Source organism: Embiotoca jacksoni, unplaced genomic scaffold (assembly GCF_022577435.1).
Source record: "Embiotoca jacksoni isolate LCO1_2020_lvr unplaced genomic scaffold, fEmbJac1.0.p SCAF_46, whole genome shotgun sequence".
Classification (NCBI taxonomy): domain Eukaryota; kingdom Metazoa; phylum Chordata; class Actinopteri; family Embiotocidae; genus Embiotoca; species Embiotoca jacksoni.
In genome coordinates this window covers 89,382-103,418 of record NW_027185399.1, presented here as the reverse complement: position 1 = coordinate 103,418, position 14,037 = coordinate 89,382, and the positions used below count along the sequence as shown (strand labels likewise).

At 40.7% G+C, this 14,037-nt stretch overlaps 1 protein-coding gene across 9 annotated transcripts in view; it reads right to left on the bottom strand.

Moving 5' to 3' along the window:
• The window catches only part of ptprt (protein tyrosine phosphatase receptor type T), a 258,730-nt gene that overhangs the window by 199,492 nt on the left and 45,201 nt on the right, over nt 1–14,037 (bottom strand). For all 9 annotated transcript variants that reach the window (XM_069169709.1, XM_069169711.1, XM_069169713.1 and 6 more), the window contains exon 7: nt 5,061–5,354. In XM_069169709.1, coding sequence (XP_069025810.1) covers nt 5,061–5,354 — 294 coding nt within the window. The remainder of the gene's footprint in view (nt 1–5,060; nt 5,355–14,037) is intronic.

The window sequence follows — 14,037 nt, the reverse complement described above, 5'->3', positions numbered from 1 at the left end:
CTGCAGAGTGGAACTAAAAGAGCAATAATATTATCTGTAGTACTTGTGGAGAAATTAGTTGCTTCAGGGATCCAAAGTCATCAAAACGCATCAGCTAGAGGACGTCTCTGTTACCAGTAGTCAAAACCACAATGTTTTATCTGTGACACCCGGGAGCGTATTAGAGTAGTCTGGATTTGATTTGTCCGGAGAGACAAGATGTCACGAAGTGTAAATACACCTGTTGTATTCTTACATCTGATGTGACACTTAAGGGTAGAGAACAAAACAATGCCCGCAGCCACGGGACTTATGATTTTCAAGTTTCCACGGTGATGCCAGTAATATCTCAAATTATAACTTTTGTAAATCTGAGTTTTACAAAATATAACCATCAAAGCATTGAGACCATAAACTGTATATAAAAAATGGACGTAGTCTCCGGGTCTAAACAAAAAAAGTGAAGCCAATGGGTGAAGTGCCTTTAAAGTACAATACCATTACAGGGCCACTAGGGGGCTGGCTCTAAAAAAAAATCTTTGGCTCCTTGGACTCCCATTCAACTTCTCATAAAATACAAAGACAATACACTTATTTTAAAAGTCATTATGGTGTCATCAGCTAAATTCTCTCCTAATCAGTGTTGTGGTGTTCATTCTGAAAAGTGAATTAATTAGATAACAGGCCAAAAAGAAAAGTAGTATGTCTGATTGGATTTGGCATGGTGTCATTGGTCATTTCATGCTCCGAAAAAAAACAAGATGGCAACGGACAAGAATGCCAGACTTATATCTTGAAAATGGCATTTCACAAACCAATTGGGTGACGTCCCGGCTGGTTGTCACATGAGATAAACTGATTCTGTCCTTGTATCTACCATTTTCCTCATCAACATTAAATGGAAAAATAAAAAATGGTAACGGAATCGTGCTTTCATATCTACTAACTCATTTTATCTGCCAACCCCCCCCCCCCCCCCCCCCCCCCCCCTCCAACAAAAAAAAAAAAGGCTAAAGTCCTTTCATTGTGTGAAAGACTCCCCCATGAATAAACAAAAGCAGGCGTGGAATTAACACTTCCAATAATCTGGGGCAGTTGTTTCCAATAATTACACCGCAAATGAAAAAAAAAAAAAGTGTATTGTAGCTGCTTTGAATGCGATTATGAAGCCTGTTGGTCCGAGCCGAAGCGCCGTAGACGCTAACGTGAACAGAAAGGTGAACACAGAAAGGTGTGGGAGACAAACACACATCAGCCCGACAACACACCGACGCTTGCCAGTAGCCAGCAGGCTTTTGAACATCTGTCATACCTGCCTGCTCCAATCCCATCACACACACACACACACACACACACACACACACACACACACACACACACACACACACACACACACACACACACACACACACACAGAGACGGAGAGCACCCCGTGAATGGTTGTGACAGCTCAAACACTGCGCCACTAGCCCAGAAACACATGTTCCTTTCCACTACGCTTTACGCAAAAAGTGACCACCGACTCTGTTCCATTTCACTTCACATCAACTGCCTCTCTTCCCCGTCGTCTCCAGTCCATCTTTTATCATTCTTCACTGCCCTCTCTTGTCCTCTCCTCCATGTTTATATCCTTCCCTCTTCATTTCTCTCCATCTCTTACCTCTCTTATCTTCATCTCCCTGCTGCACATTTTGATCTTAAATTCCACAGCCGTTTTTCTTTATTTTTCACGCAACTTTTTTTTCCCCCACGAAAGCCCATCTATAAAACGACTCTCTTACCTCCTCGGTGAGAGATCGTTGTTCCATTTCACCCCTTTATATGCATCAAATCTGTGCATCTGCTGAAAACCAAGCTACGTCTACGATGCGTTCACGAGCACACAAACTTATCGGGACGCGAGACTCTCTTCCATCTGAAGTTTTGTCTGAGCAAAATGGAAGTTTTAAGTGTGCAAGAGGGTTCAGAAAAAGTGTTTACAAAAACAAAGCAGGGAGGTCGGAGGTGGGAGGGGCCGGGAGTCTCAGAGTGTGTGTATGTGCTTGTATTACTTACGTTGTGAGGACTTAAATCTGTTTACAGTTACAATTATGTGGACGTTCTTCTTTTGGGGACAACAAGTATGTCTTCAAGATGTAAAAAATTTGAATTTACGAGTCAAGACTCGGAAAATAAGGTAAATCTGTGAATTGTCCCCAGAAGTGTTGAAAACCTGACTGTGTGTGTGTGTGTGTGTGTGTGTGTGTGTGTGTGTGTGTGTGTGTGTGTGTGTGTGTGTGTGTGTGTGTGTGTGTGTGTGCATCTAAGCACTCTAAGAAAAGACAAACATAATGCTGCCTTAAAGCTTATAGTCAGGGCTGGCTGGGGTGACCCTGAACTATACCATACTGTTTTTTTTTTTTTTTGTTTCCCTTTGTTTTGTTTTTAATAATCATTTATGTTTTTAATGTGTTTTTTTGAAAAACAAATTCCGTGCCGTGTGATGTTTTGTGATTTTAAAGTGATTTTGAGGGCGCGCTGCATTTTAGGTGTAAAATCAACACCTAAAATAAATCTGAATTGAATTGAATTTCTTATTGTCAGCAAAGTCAGTGAAAACACCAGAATTAACAAAAAAAGCCTGATGTGTCATATTTCTCTGCAATACAAAGCGCCAAAAAAAACCCTATCAAAGCACATCAGTGAGCAACATCGTTACGTTGGTTTATATATCTCTTCATTACAATGAACAAACAGACTGGATAATATTGATATCAAAAGTACCCGCTACCTCATTTAAATTTGAAAGAAGCCCTCAACAAAGGCACCACTTTACTCTCGTATGAGTGAAGTTTGTTAAAAAAAAAACTAAAAAAAAACATTTGTTCTGGAAAATTAGGGACATTTTAAAGAAAAAAAAAAAGGGAAGGCTGAGAGTCACAGACAAGGTAGGCAAGTTTTATTTAAAGTTCTGAAAGACATACTAATGCATCATTTCTTTTTGTCTGTTCTTTTAAAGGGTATTAAATAATGTGAGATTTATAAAGTGGAAGCGAGGAGTATACATGGAGAGAGAACAAGAGTCCGTGTTGTTAACACTTCATTTTCACCTGCTGATCACCACTGGGTAAAAGAAATTCCCAAAACACAGACACGCAAGCATTTTTTACAACACACACACACACACACACACACACACACACACACACACACACACACACACACACACACACTGTAAAACTTAGGAACAGGTAAACACAACTACAATCACACATTCCCACTTGTACATAAACAACTGCGGACACATACAAATGCCCAATCCAATTCAATTTAAGCATCAGCCGACTCAATGCTCCCAAAGTTTTGACACAACTTACTTGTAAGGTAAACAACTAGCTCTCAGAATGAACACGTTATATTTACTTACGGGGAAAACAAACACTTTATCAAATAATTTCAAGGTCAGATGCAGAGTGAGCAAAGTGTCTTTTCAGAATAGCGCCTTTAGACTCTTTCATCCTCTTCTCTCACTCCTCATCCTCCTTTTGTCTCATTCTCGTTGCCTCTACCGCTCTCAAAGAAAAAAAAAACGACTGAGTGGAGAATGACAGACACAAAACAGGGTTAGGGTAAAAAAAAAGAAAAAAAAGATGAAAGCAGGGAAGAAAAAAGAAAGGGAGGAGGAATGTGAAGGTAATGGTAAACAGAAGAGAAAAAAACTAAGAGAGAGAGAAGGGAAGGAATGTTCAAAACGGAAAATGGAAAAGAAAAGAACAAGAAAAGAGTAGAGAACAAAGGAAAAGACAAAAAAAATAGTCAGAAAGAAGGAGAGAAAAAGGGAATTAAAATGAAAGAGACAGAAAAGGACAGAAATACATCAAAAGTGAGAAAGTGAGAAGAGTGTTGAGGAAAACAGAAGGAGAAATGGAGAATGAAACAAGAAGAACAAAAGGAAGTAGGACCATTAGGAAGAGTTATCACTTTCATATCTTTTGGCGTTGACCCATTATCAGTGTGAAATAGCAAAGCGTGAAATAGACACGCCCCCGTACCACCCCGGCAAAAACGTGAGATAGCTACGCTTGGCCGCGTCTAGGCGTGACAGTTAAACATTTTTTTAACTATTCAAATTGTGTGTTGTTTTTTTATTGGATGTTTGAAGATTAATCACAATAAAGAAAGAATTATATATATATTTTTTAAAGAACATTAAAAAGTGGCTACACACAAGAAATACTGAAGGAAGGACGCTTTGCAGATGATGAAAACATTAAAATGGCAGGAATAGCACGGACAGGTGACGTCAGACTCCACGGATATAAGTGGTCTTAAGGTGGTGGAGTGGTGATAGTGGCTTCCTACTTGGTTAAGCAGTCCACCCCTCCCTCCCCCACACACACACACACACACACACACACACACACACACACACACACACACACACACACACACACACACACACACACACAAAAAGAGGCCATCAGAGATCTGATGAACTCTCAATTTATCAAATGAACTGCCACTTGTTGTGTCCTTACACCCCCACTGGGATACTCATTATCGGTCCTGATGCCCCCCCCCCCCCCCCCGCCCCGTCTAACGTCCTCCTCCTCCTCCTCCTCTAATCCGTACACTCCGACTCTCCTTCATTTCTGGGGCACCTTCTCAACATCCCAATTATCATCATCTGCGATTCTTCTTTCATTACCAAGAAGTGAGAGGAAACGTTGGTTTTTCTTCTCCATTTTTCCTTCTTTTCTTGTTCACTTGCTCATCCGCCGTTTCACCTTTCTGTCTCCCAGTCAGAAAATTCAGACTTTAACCATCTTTAAAATTGACCCAAACCATTGGCAGAGCTTAGTTTATTTGCCTTTTGTACATACTGTACGTCCAATAACTCAATTCTCTTTAATCAGTTATTTGAGCACTATCAGGTCATATTTCAAGTATGGAGAACAAGAAGACAATCAACTATTTCTAGTCAATATAGTATGACCATTATGGACCATAATAGAGTCATCCTCAACAACAGAAGCAAGGAAACAAGCAACCACGAATATACAGAAAAAACAACAGAAAGGGGAAGCAAAGAAATCGCTTACCTGCACATTTGGTCCTGGTGACCAGTGGCGGCCCCGGCGGTCCCGTTCCTCCCTCCCCAGGTCTGGACAGCAGCACCTTGATCTCGTACTCCACATCCGGGTCCAGATGCCACAGTTTGTAGGTGGGGGCGTCAACCACGTGGGTCTCCGCCCAGTTTCCCGAGGTGGTGCGGTACTCCACCTCCTTGAGGATAATCGGCCCGTCGCCGATGATGCTGTTGGCGTTGGGTTTGATCCAAAGGTAGGTGGCACCGACGGCGAGGAGCTCCGGTGGTGCAATGGGAGTCGGTGGAGCTGTGAAAAGTGGAACAGAAGCAGTTAGTAATGTGAAGATTCGGGGGGGAAAAAAAGTTAATAAAACATGTTGTCCTTGATAAATTATGCAGTTCAGTCTCAGAGCCAATATGAAAACAAATACATCACTTTGGTTTTGACTGTAACTGGACTCCCAACTGAGATTTTCACTGGTAAATCAGATCACATTACAGAACTCATTTTCACATGAAAGACTATACTAAGTTCCAATCGGTGGTGGCGAAGTGTGTAATGAATGTTGTGGAACCTCACCCCCCCTTGGGATGCTCCATGTCATTTTCAAAAATAATAAACAAAATTTGAAATGGATCTTTTTTTTATTATTATTATTATGTACCACCTGTTTTTCAATATATTCTCAGACCTCAAGTGATTTCCCCTAATTAAAATATCCATAAACATTAGAATACCAATACGTTTTTGGTTGACTGAGTTTTTTTTTTTTTTAAGATTTCACGCTCAATATCAATCTCAGTTTAGTATGCTATGAAAGTATCAATATCGAGTTATGTTCCAGTTGGAGACTAAAGTTTTACGTCGTGTTGTTTTACCCTCGAATGCTTATAGACCCCTTTGAATATAGACCCTCCTCCTCACCTCAAAAAAAAAAAAAAAAATGTTACAGCAGTGGTCCTGTTTCATTAATGTTATCTAAGAATAAAACGTGTTCCTCCCATCACAGCCAAGTAAAAGTTAAAAGTATGATGCAAATGCAAAAAGCGACAGTGTAAGTGCATCTGCTTACACTTCTGCATTGAAAACAGCTGCCACTAAAATTAATTCTTTACCTGTAGCACTAATCCATCACTTTGCTGACATGTTGCCGACAGCCACTTTGCCACTAGACTTTCACATTATGCTTACTTTGAAATAGTGGCTTCTGTCAGGCCTAAAAGCATTGGATGTTTATGACCCATTCCTCTGTACTTCACAAATGCTTTTTATAATGAGCTAATTAAAACTTTTGGTGAGATGACTTTCAGTAAAAGTAGCTCAAGAGCAGGAGCGTGTCAGCCACTCAACCTCAAATCCACCAAGGGAGCATTCATAATCTCCGCCTTTTATGTATAAATGTGGTCAATTGAAAGAGGAATTCATTAAGAAAGTTAAATTGAACCATATAGATTTGGATCCAGTGTGTAAGAATAACTTGCTGTGGACTGATTAAGTGGTAACAGAAGCTCTGGAATAACATGCGACGATACTGAAAAAAAAAAAAAAAAAAAAAAATATCCGAGAGATAATGCTTCGTGATGATGACTAACATAACAATGTCCAGGCGCAGTAATGTGAATCTGAAATAGACTCGGTTAAAGAGCAACAGGAGCAGATGGAAACAATGACAGGGAAATTAATTGGAGTTTTTTCTCTTGTTGGTCATCAGACTGTGCCCCGGGAGAGAGTCCTGCTCGTCAGCACCAACTACGGTAATTACCGCGGACAGCTCCCGCTTTCTCCGCTGGCCCCGGGTTCAGCACCTTGGACAGCGGTTGGAACACACTTTTTTTGAACAACACTGGCTGTACCCAAAACACAAAAAGACTGCTGTCTAGGGGTGGTCAAAATAACATCACGATATATCTGGGGTATCTTACGATGTTCTTAACAATATAACAAAATACTGAAAGGAATTTTGATGAATTAATTTGATAACATACTATTTCAACAAAGCAAGTGGAATCAATTTATACGTCAGCATAAAAGTAACAGTATTCCCTCAAATATTCAGAAAAACGAATCAAAAATTATCTCAGTTGTTTAGTTTGTAAATGACAGTAAGTTAATGTGAGATTCAGATTCTGCATCCAGCTGAATGAGCCGTTGCTCTACAGAGGGGCGACCGTGATCGGCAGCAGAGCTTCTAATTATTTCCTCACCACCATCGGCAGAGTCAACAATGTTCTGGCCTAATTTTATGAGCTTTCGTGTAGTTTTAAATTTAAGTTTAGTTAGTTTTGGTCTTTACTGCACTTTCATTACATCAACAGGTCGGAATATCGCCTTCATCGCGATGTGAATTTTTTCTATTTTATGAAAAATGAATACCGGTAGTATCGTGAAACGATATAAAATATGACCTCCAAGACAATCAGAACAACTTGAACATCTCCACATGGCCCTGCTTGCAAATTATACAAGTAGGAACAAAGCAAAAGTGCTCAGAAAGAAATGCATCCACGATGGAGGACTGACCATTCAAAAATGAGTGTTGGGAAAATGAAATCCTTTCCCTCTTACAGTAATCTTCTCAAACCACTGCGACTAAGAGAGTCATTTTACGGTGGAAGTTTGGGGTCTGTTACTATTAATCTTTCTTTTCTTTTTTTTTTCTTCCCCCCGTGACAGGTGCTCTGTCAGTTGAGGGCTACGTTATGCTAGCGAAGAATAATGCTCCCTCTACTCCTGCTGTCTAAAAGCAAAGTTTGTTACTTTCCTCAAGGCTGCATTAGAATATGTATGGTAGCTGCGGGACAGATGAATTAACTGTCAGTCACCGCACACTCATCCATCTCAACTACATGTGGGCTTGTGAGTGTGAGTGAGTGTGTGTGTGTGTGTGTGTGTGTGTGCGTGTGTGTGTGTGTGTGTGTGTGTGTGTCTGAGTCTGAGTCTGTGTGTGCAATTGTGGGTGTAGGAGAAAGTGAAAAACAATAAGCGTCTCTATTTATGCGATTCTGAGCTCGGCATTCATTTACTCTGAATAATGTTTCCTTTCTTGGCATTCATCAACTTTTGGTCTTGTGTTAAAAATACAAGTAAAGTACAAGAAAATAATTGAGAAAGAAATACAGAGAACAAGAAATTCAAATTAGAGCCATTACGGCAACAAAAGGCCGTTTCTTTTTTTGCACTTCACTTTTTTTCCCAGGAGCATTTTAAAAGGTGCAGCACACAATTTTCCATCCCTTGTCGGGAAGACGGGTGGATACATTTGTAAATGATGTGTTTCACATGCAGATGTTGCTTAAAACAAAAACACTCGAAAACATGGTCAACTCTAAAGGAAAGTTACACATTCGGTCATTTTGTAACAAACAGGCCAAACGTGCCAAAATAGCCGACGGCAGCCTGTTAACCGTCCCGCTACGGCTGCATTCACCGGAGAGACTCAGCTCTTCATTAACATCATTTAAATTCAACGACTTCTCCTGATGTTAACTCCGCAGGAAGGAAGTAAGCGCAAAAAAAAACAAAAAACAAAAAAACACTCAATCACGTCCCTCCCTTCTGCCTGCTTCCTCACACCATCCCACCAGCCCTCCATCCCTCCATCCCTCCATCCCTCCCTCCGCCAGCTCATTTACAGCAGAGAGCTACAGAGGCCACCCGGCGACACGCAACCTGGTATCCACGGCGACACGGGCGGAGAACCCGCATTCTCGCACGTACGCATTTGTTGACACAAAAAGAAGCCACGCGTACGTGTTATGTGTGCAGACTGAGCCCACGGCAAATTGAAGTATGTGCTTCCATGAAGGCACACAAAGAGACGAACGTAATTAGCGCGTTTTGTATCCGAAGGCCCGATCAAGAAACTACAATAAGCACACGCTTGTTTTAATGTATGTGAATTACGTGCACACTTTTTTTTTTTTTTTTTTTACACAAATATATCCATCTGCACACAGAGAGAGAGAGAGAGAGACGCTGAGACATGTACGCCTCCTCACACGGATACAGAAGCGGTACACAGACGCGCTCTGATTGCTAATCAACTACAGTTTGCCTTCGTACGGTGATGCTAATGAGGTGTGAGTGGTGGGGGTTGCGGGGGTGGGGTGGTAATGGAGGGATGAGGGGAGAAGAGGAGTTTGAGAGGAAAGGAGGGAGCGATCAGATGAGGAAGGGATCACGGATGGTGGAGGAAAGATTTGGTCAAGTGAGATGGAGGTGGAAAGAGGTCAAAGGAAGGAGCGAGGCGGGGGGGGGGGATGAAAAAGAAGGATGAAGGGAACTGAAGCCAATGTTGGACAGAGTGGAGAGTTGAGGAGAGTGAAGAAATGATGAGCTGATGAGAGAACCCCCCCCCCCCCCCCCCAAAAAAAAAAAAAAAAAAGTTCCCCCTGAAGCAGATGTACAGTCAGCACCCTGAGAAAGTTTAAAGCATGGAAAGAGAATTTCTTCTTTTTTTTTTTTTTTTAATGGTTTGCTGGAAGGCACCTCTTTAAAAGTAGGTTAGAGGACACCCCGAACCTTGTTCTAGTTATTGAAACCACTTTATTGGCATATGTTTGTTTAGTGTCGGATCTGTTTTGCTATTTAATTGTTATCATTTTAAACTTTAGCCTTGTGTTGCATGAGAAAAATATATTTTTGGGATGATAAACATTGGTCAAACTGACTACAAACAAACTTTAGTCATAAGAATAATAAAATGTATTTATATAGCACCTTTCAGAGAATAAATGCAGCTCAAAGTGCTTTCTAGCAAGAAAAATACATGCAGTGTTTCACATATAAGGAACACTGAAAATATAGCAGTGTTTTTGGGGGGTTTTTTGGTCTCTAAAATCAGGTAATTGTATAAGTAATTAAATAAACTATCACATGTTGTGATTTTGAACATAATTAAGAACCTTCCCTGTGATTTCTGTGTGTCAAGACACCTCGGGGTGCCTCGCACATATACTGCATTTCACAAACACCTAAAAGTGCCCGCCGAATGTTTAAAGAGAGATTTTTCTCATTGGCTCAAAGTTAGATCTGAATATGAACAAGCAAAGAGGAGATTCCTGCCGTCGTTATCCTCCCACAGAGCCCTGTTTTGTCTCTGCTGAAGTCACAGTCATACTGTAGTAAAAACACAAGCAGCGCTCATGAAGTTTTAAAATTGGATACAGTGGGAGTACAGCAGTTCACCCGCGGGCCCATAAAAGACCTGCGTGTCGGCATGTGTGCGTGTGTGTACGTTTGTGCGGCAGCCTTATAAAACCCTATAAAAGGTTTTATTTTGCGTGTCCTGGGGCCTTGTTGTCGGAAGACGCATCGCGCACTCAAAAGCGACCCGTGTTACTGCACCCTGAGGGAGCAAAGTATATGGATCTACTTTTTCACTGCACTGTATTACAATCCCAGCATGGCGTTTGATGCCTGCTCTTAATGTGCGTGCGTCTCAGTCTAGATAAATAAACCACAAAGAGGAAAGACGAGAGTCCTGTGCATTAGCAAGTGTGCTTTTGTGTGCGACTGCTTGTCAGTGTGTTTATTATTCACTTTGTTTATATGTCGGTTTTTATCAGTTTGTCTGAGTTTAATTGCTGTTTTTATTTATGGGCTTTGTTATTTGGTATGTGAGGCATGTCCAGCAATATCTGTCTTCTTTGTTGTCCTTGACATTGCATTAACCAAGACAAAATAAATAAGGAACACCTTTGAATCAGGAAGTGCGTCAAAATTATTGAAAATTAAGAACTTGGATGCGGAGTAAAAGGCTAGTGTGACGAAGGTTAAAAAAAAAAAAAAAAAAAAAAAAAATTCTCAAAATTGACTGCTTTTAAATATTTTTGATGCACAAAGTGCAAAATTGTTGGCCACAAAACACATCTGCTTCTCTTGATGAAAGAACTGCAGATTTTCACAGAGGGTGGCTGTATTTTGTTTTTATCAAATTTTGAATTTAATTTTAGGTTATGATTGAGAGATTTCTTAATGGAAAAACCTCAGCAGGGAAGAATAGGACACATTCAATGGCAACATAAAAGAATCAGCAGCAATAATAAAAAGTAAACCAGAACAATTAGTTTGACAAGTACAGTCCAGCAACAACTAGAGGACCCAACATGAAGCCCTGTGGAACACCATAATCGTCATTGTTATTTTGGGGTCATCCCTTTGTTTTATAAATAGCATTTAGATGGTAAGGAAAGAAAGATCCCCTCTACTTGAATTGGCATTAAAACAAAGGTCATCGGCTCGATGCCAACCATGTGTGTTCCCGTTCGTAGTGAGCATCAAAACCCTGATGGCATCACCAGGGCAACCAAACCATCAGGAATTCTGACTGAGATGCTCCTTCCCCAACAGACACTGATCCCCGTCTTTGAAAATGATGTGTATAAAAAATATTCTGTAAAATAAGAAAATGGCATTAAAAAAGGTTCAAACAGAAAGAAACAAAGATAGAAAGAGGTGGATTCAGGTGTAATAGCTGTGTTGTGTTGTGTGTTGTGTGTGTGTGTGTGTGTGTGTGTGTGTGTGTGTGTGTGTGTGTGTGTGTGTGTGTGTGTGTGTGTGTGTGTCACAGAGACAGGAAAGCTCCAGCCCACCAGAGGAGAGAAAAGATTTCACCCAGGTGACGGAAAAGATGGAAAAAGATTAATTTGCACCGAAAACGACAATCACTCTGTCAAAATCTGTTTTTGTCCCGTTTCAACAGTGGATCGAAGGAGCGCAATTTCCTTTTTGTTTATGAACTGCTTCCTCCGTCCTTCACTTCACTATGTATTTTCATTACTTGGGAGAAGTATGTGAATTTCTGCTGCATTTGTTTTTTTATTTACCATGAGGCGTGTTTATTGCAATTTAACTGCCTTTAACTGGTATTCTTTTTTATTTTGTTTATTTGTTTTTCAAGTTAAAGAAGTTCTGTCCTCGCTTTTGCTACATATTAGTTTTTCCCCTTTTTTTTTTGCCTAATCTCTCTTTATGTCGCTGATTTATCAGTAATAGATTCCAGGTCTATTTCGTGGCTCCTTGAACTCAGCAGTTCATCCCATAAAGATGAGACAAGCAACATAACACTCACAATATAAACACATCATTACAATTCAGGTGCGATTAAACCAGCTCTTTAAGTGTTAATGATAGCAGCTACATGCAATGTATGAGTGGAACAACGTTTTATTTGATATTATTTATTTAATTGCTATATATCTGATTATCCTGTTTCATCATTCAATATTTCTACATAGAAAAGAGCACCTCGTCTTTAAAGTGTTGTAATTTTGTCAACCAGCAGTTACCGACTACCTTCTTGTAAAAAAGATTATAATTATGTAAATCATAGAGTGACTTTGTTGGTGTCTTCTAGCCTCGCATTTTAGGAAAATCACAGCAAAGGTAGGAAATAATGTTTCACATTATTTAAAACAGGCAGAGCTTTATAAATGATGGAGCTGAAACATTAAAGCAGACTGTTCACGGCTCTGGTGATGTGAACTTAAGACTCAATTGGATATTTTATTGTTCGAAAATGCAACAGTTCAGACAGAAAAAGTTATACAAGTAGTTCGGACCCAGAGATCTGATTGGTCAACTGTACATTTGGAACGTTCTCATCGCGAGAAATTTCACTCCGCTCACTCTAATTAGAATTGAATTTCATATAATATGCTATATAATGTTGTTTTTACTTGTTATAGGCCTATTAAATGTGACACTTTTGGTAAAAAATGCTAGCGGCGGCTAGCTTCACCGGTTTGGTTTTAAAACATGACACTGCGCTAAAATCGTAAAAATGTATGAATCCGTCGATATCATTTTTCAGCGGGTATCTTACTTACAACGAGACCGAGCTAGCTCAGCAGTTTAGTGTTTGCACGTGCTGTATTTATTCAGTTTGAGAAACCATCTCTGGAAAGCAATAAAAACGGACGAGAACTCGTCTCTGCTGCTAGGGTCGTTGCGAAGTCGGCCTACTTCCTGGAGTAGCAAATGTCGCACCCATTACATACGAATCTACTGACGCGACTGAATGTTTTCCAGTCACGTTTTCCACGTGTTGCCGTGGGAACGGCAATCGCACTAACGAAAAGTTGTATATTTTTGAGAGTAAATTGTCCCACAATATGAAATACATTTTGATTGTATATTTTATTTAGTTGTTAACTTGTCGTATAATCCCAATATTTGCATCACCGCCGCGCCAATAATGACGTTAAAGATCGCCCTGGAGAGTCATCCGGCTTGATTTAAGAACGGTCATTACATTTCGAACTATGAATGTGTTTTTAAATCCACATTTTAACTGCCCGACTGTGTCGGTAGAAGAAAATTGTACCTTTTTACCAAACATCCCTGTGTTCTCACCGCTGCATACTTAATAGGAGGACGTTCCTACTTCACTCCTGCGGTTGCACTCCACCCGAAGCGAAAAAGGGTTGTGACTCACCCGTCGACTCGGTATACATGCAGCCCACTGACTTGCCCTCGCCTCGTCCTCTGCGTCTGCTGATTTTGTAAATGCCGAACGGCGTATTTACACAGAAAGTGTTTCAGAGGCGTTTGTTGTTGTTGTTGGGTTTTTTTTTACGTCTCGGGGTTCGTCCACACAGCCGGCGGGACGGTTGACACGTCACGCACAGCCGCGATCTGGAGCATATTCTTAGGCTCCGGGTCTATTTTTCTTAGTTTCACATGCATAAATGCAGTCGTTGGGTCTTTGGCTCCGAGCACCTTTCAAAACACAGGTGAGCGTTGTGCAAATTCAAGCTGGTGTTTTTATTTACCAGGTGTGTCACGTCGGCACTGTCAACCCATGTGGGGGGTGTTTCCTCCGGCCTGCACTCTCCGTCTTCACATTTCAGTTTGGGTAATCTGTCAAAGTTCTTCAGCTGACAAGTGCTTTTTTTTTTTCTTTTTTTTTCCTGAGGATTGAGTTCTTTCAGCACGCTCCGTGTGTGTGTGTGTGTGTGTGTGTGTGTGTGTGTGTGTGTGTGTGTGT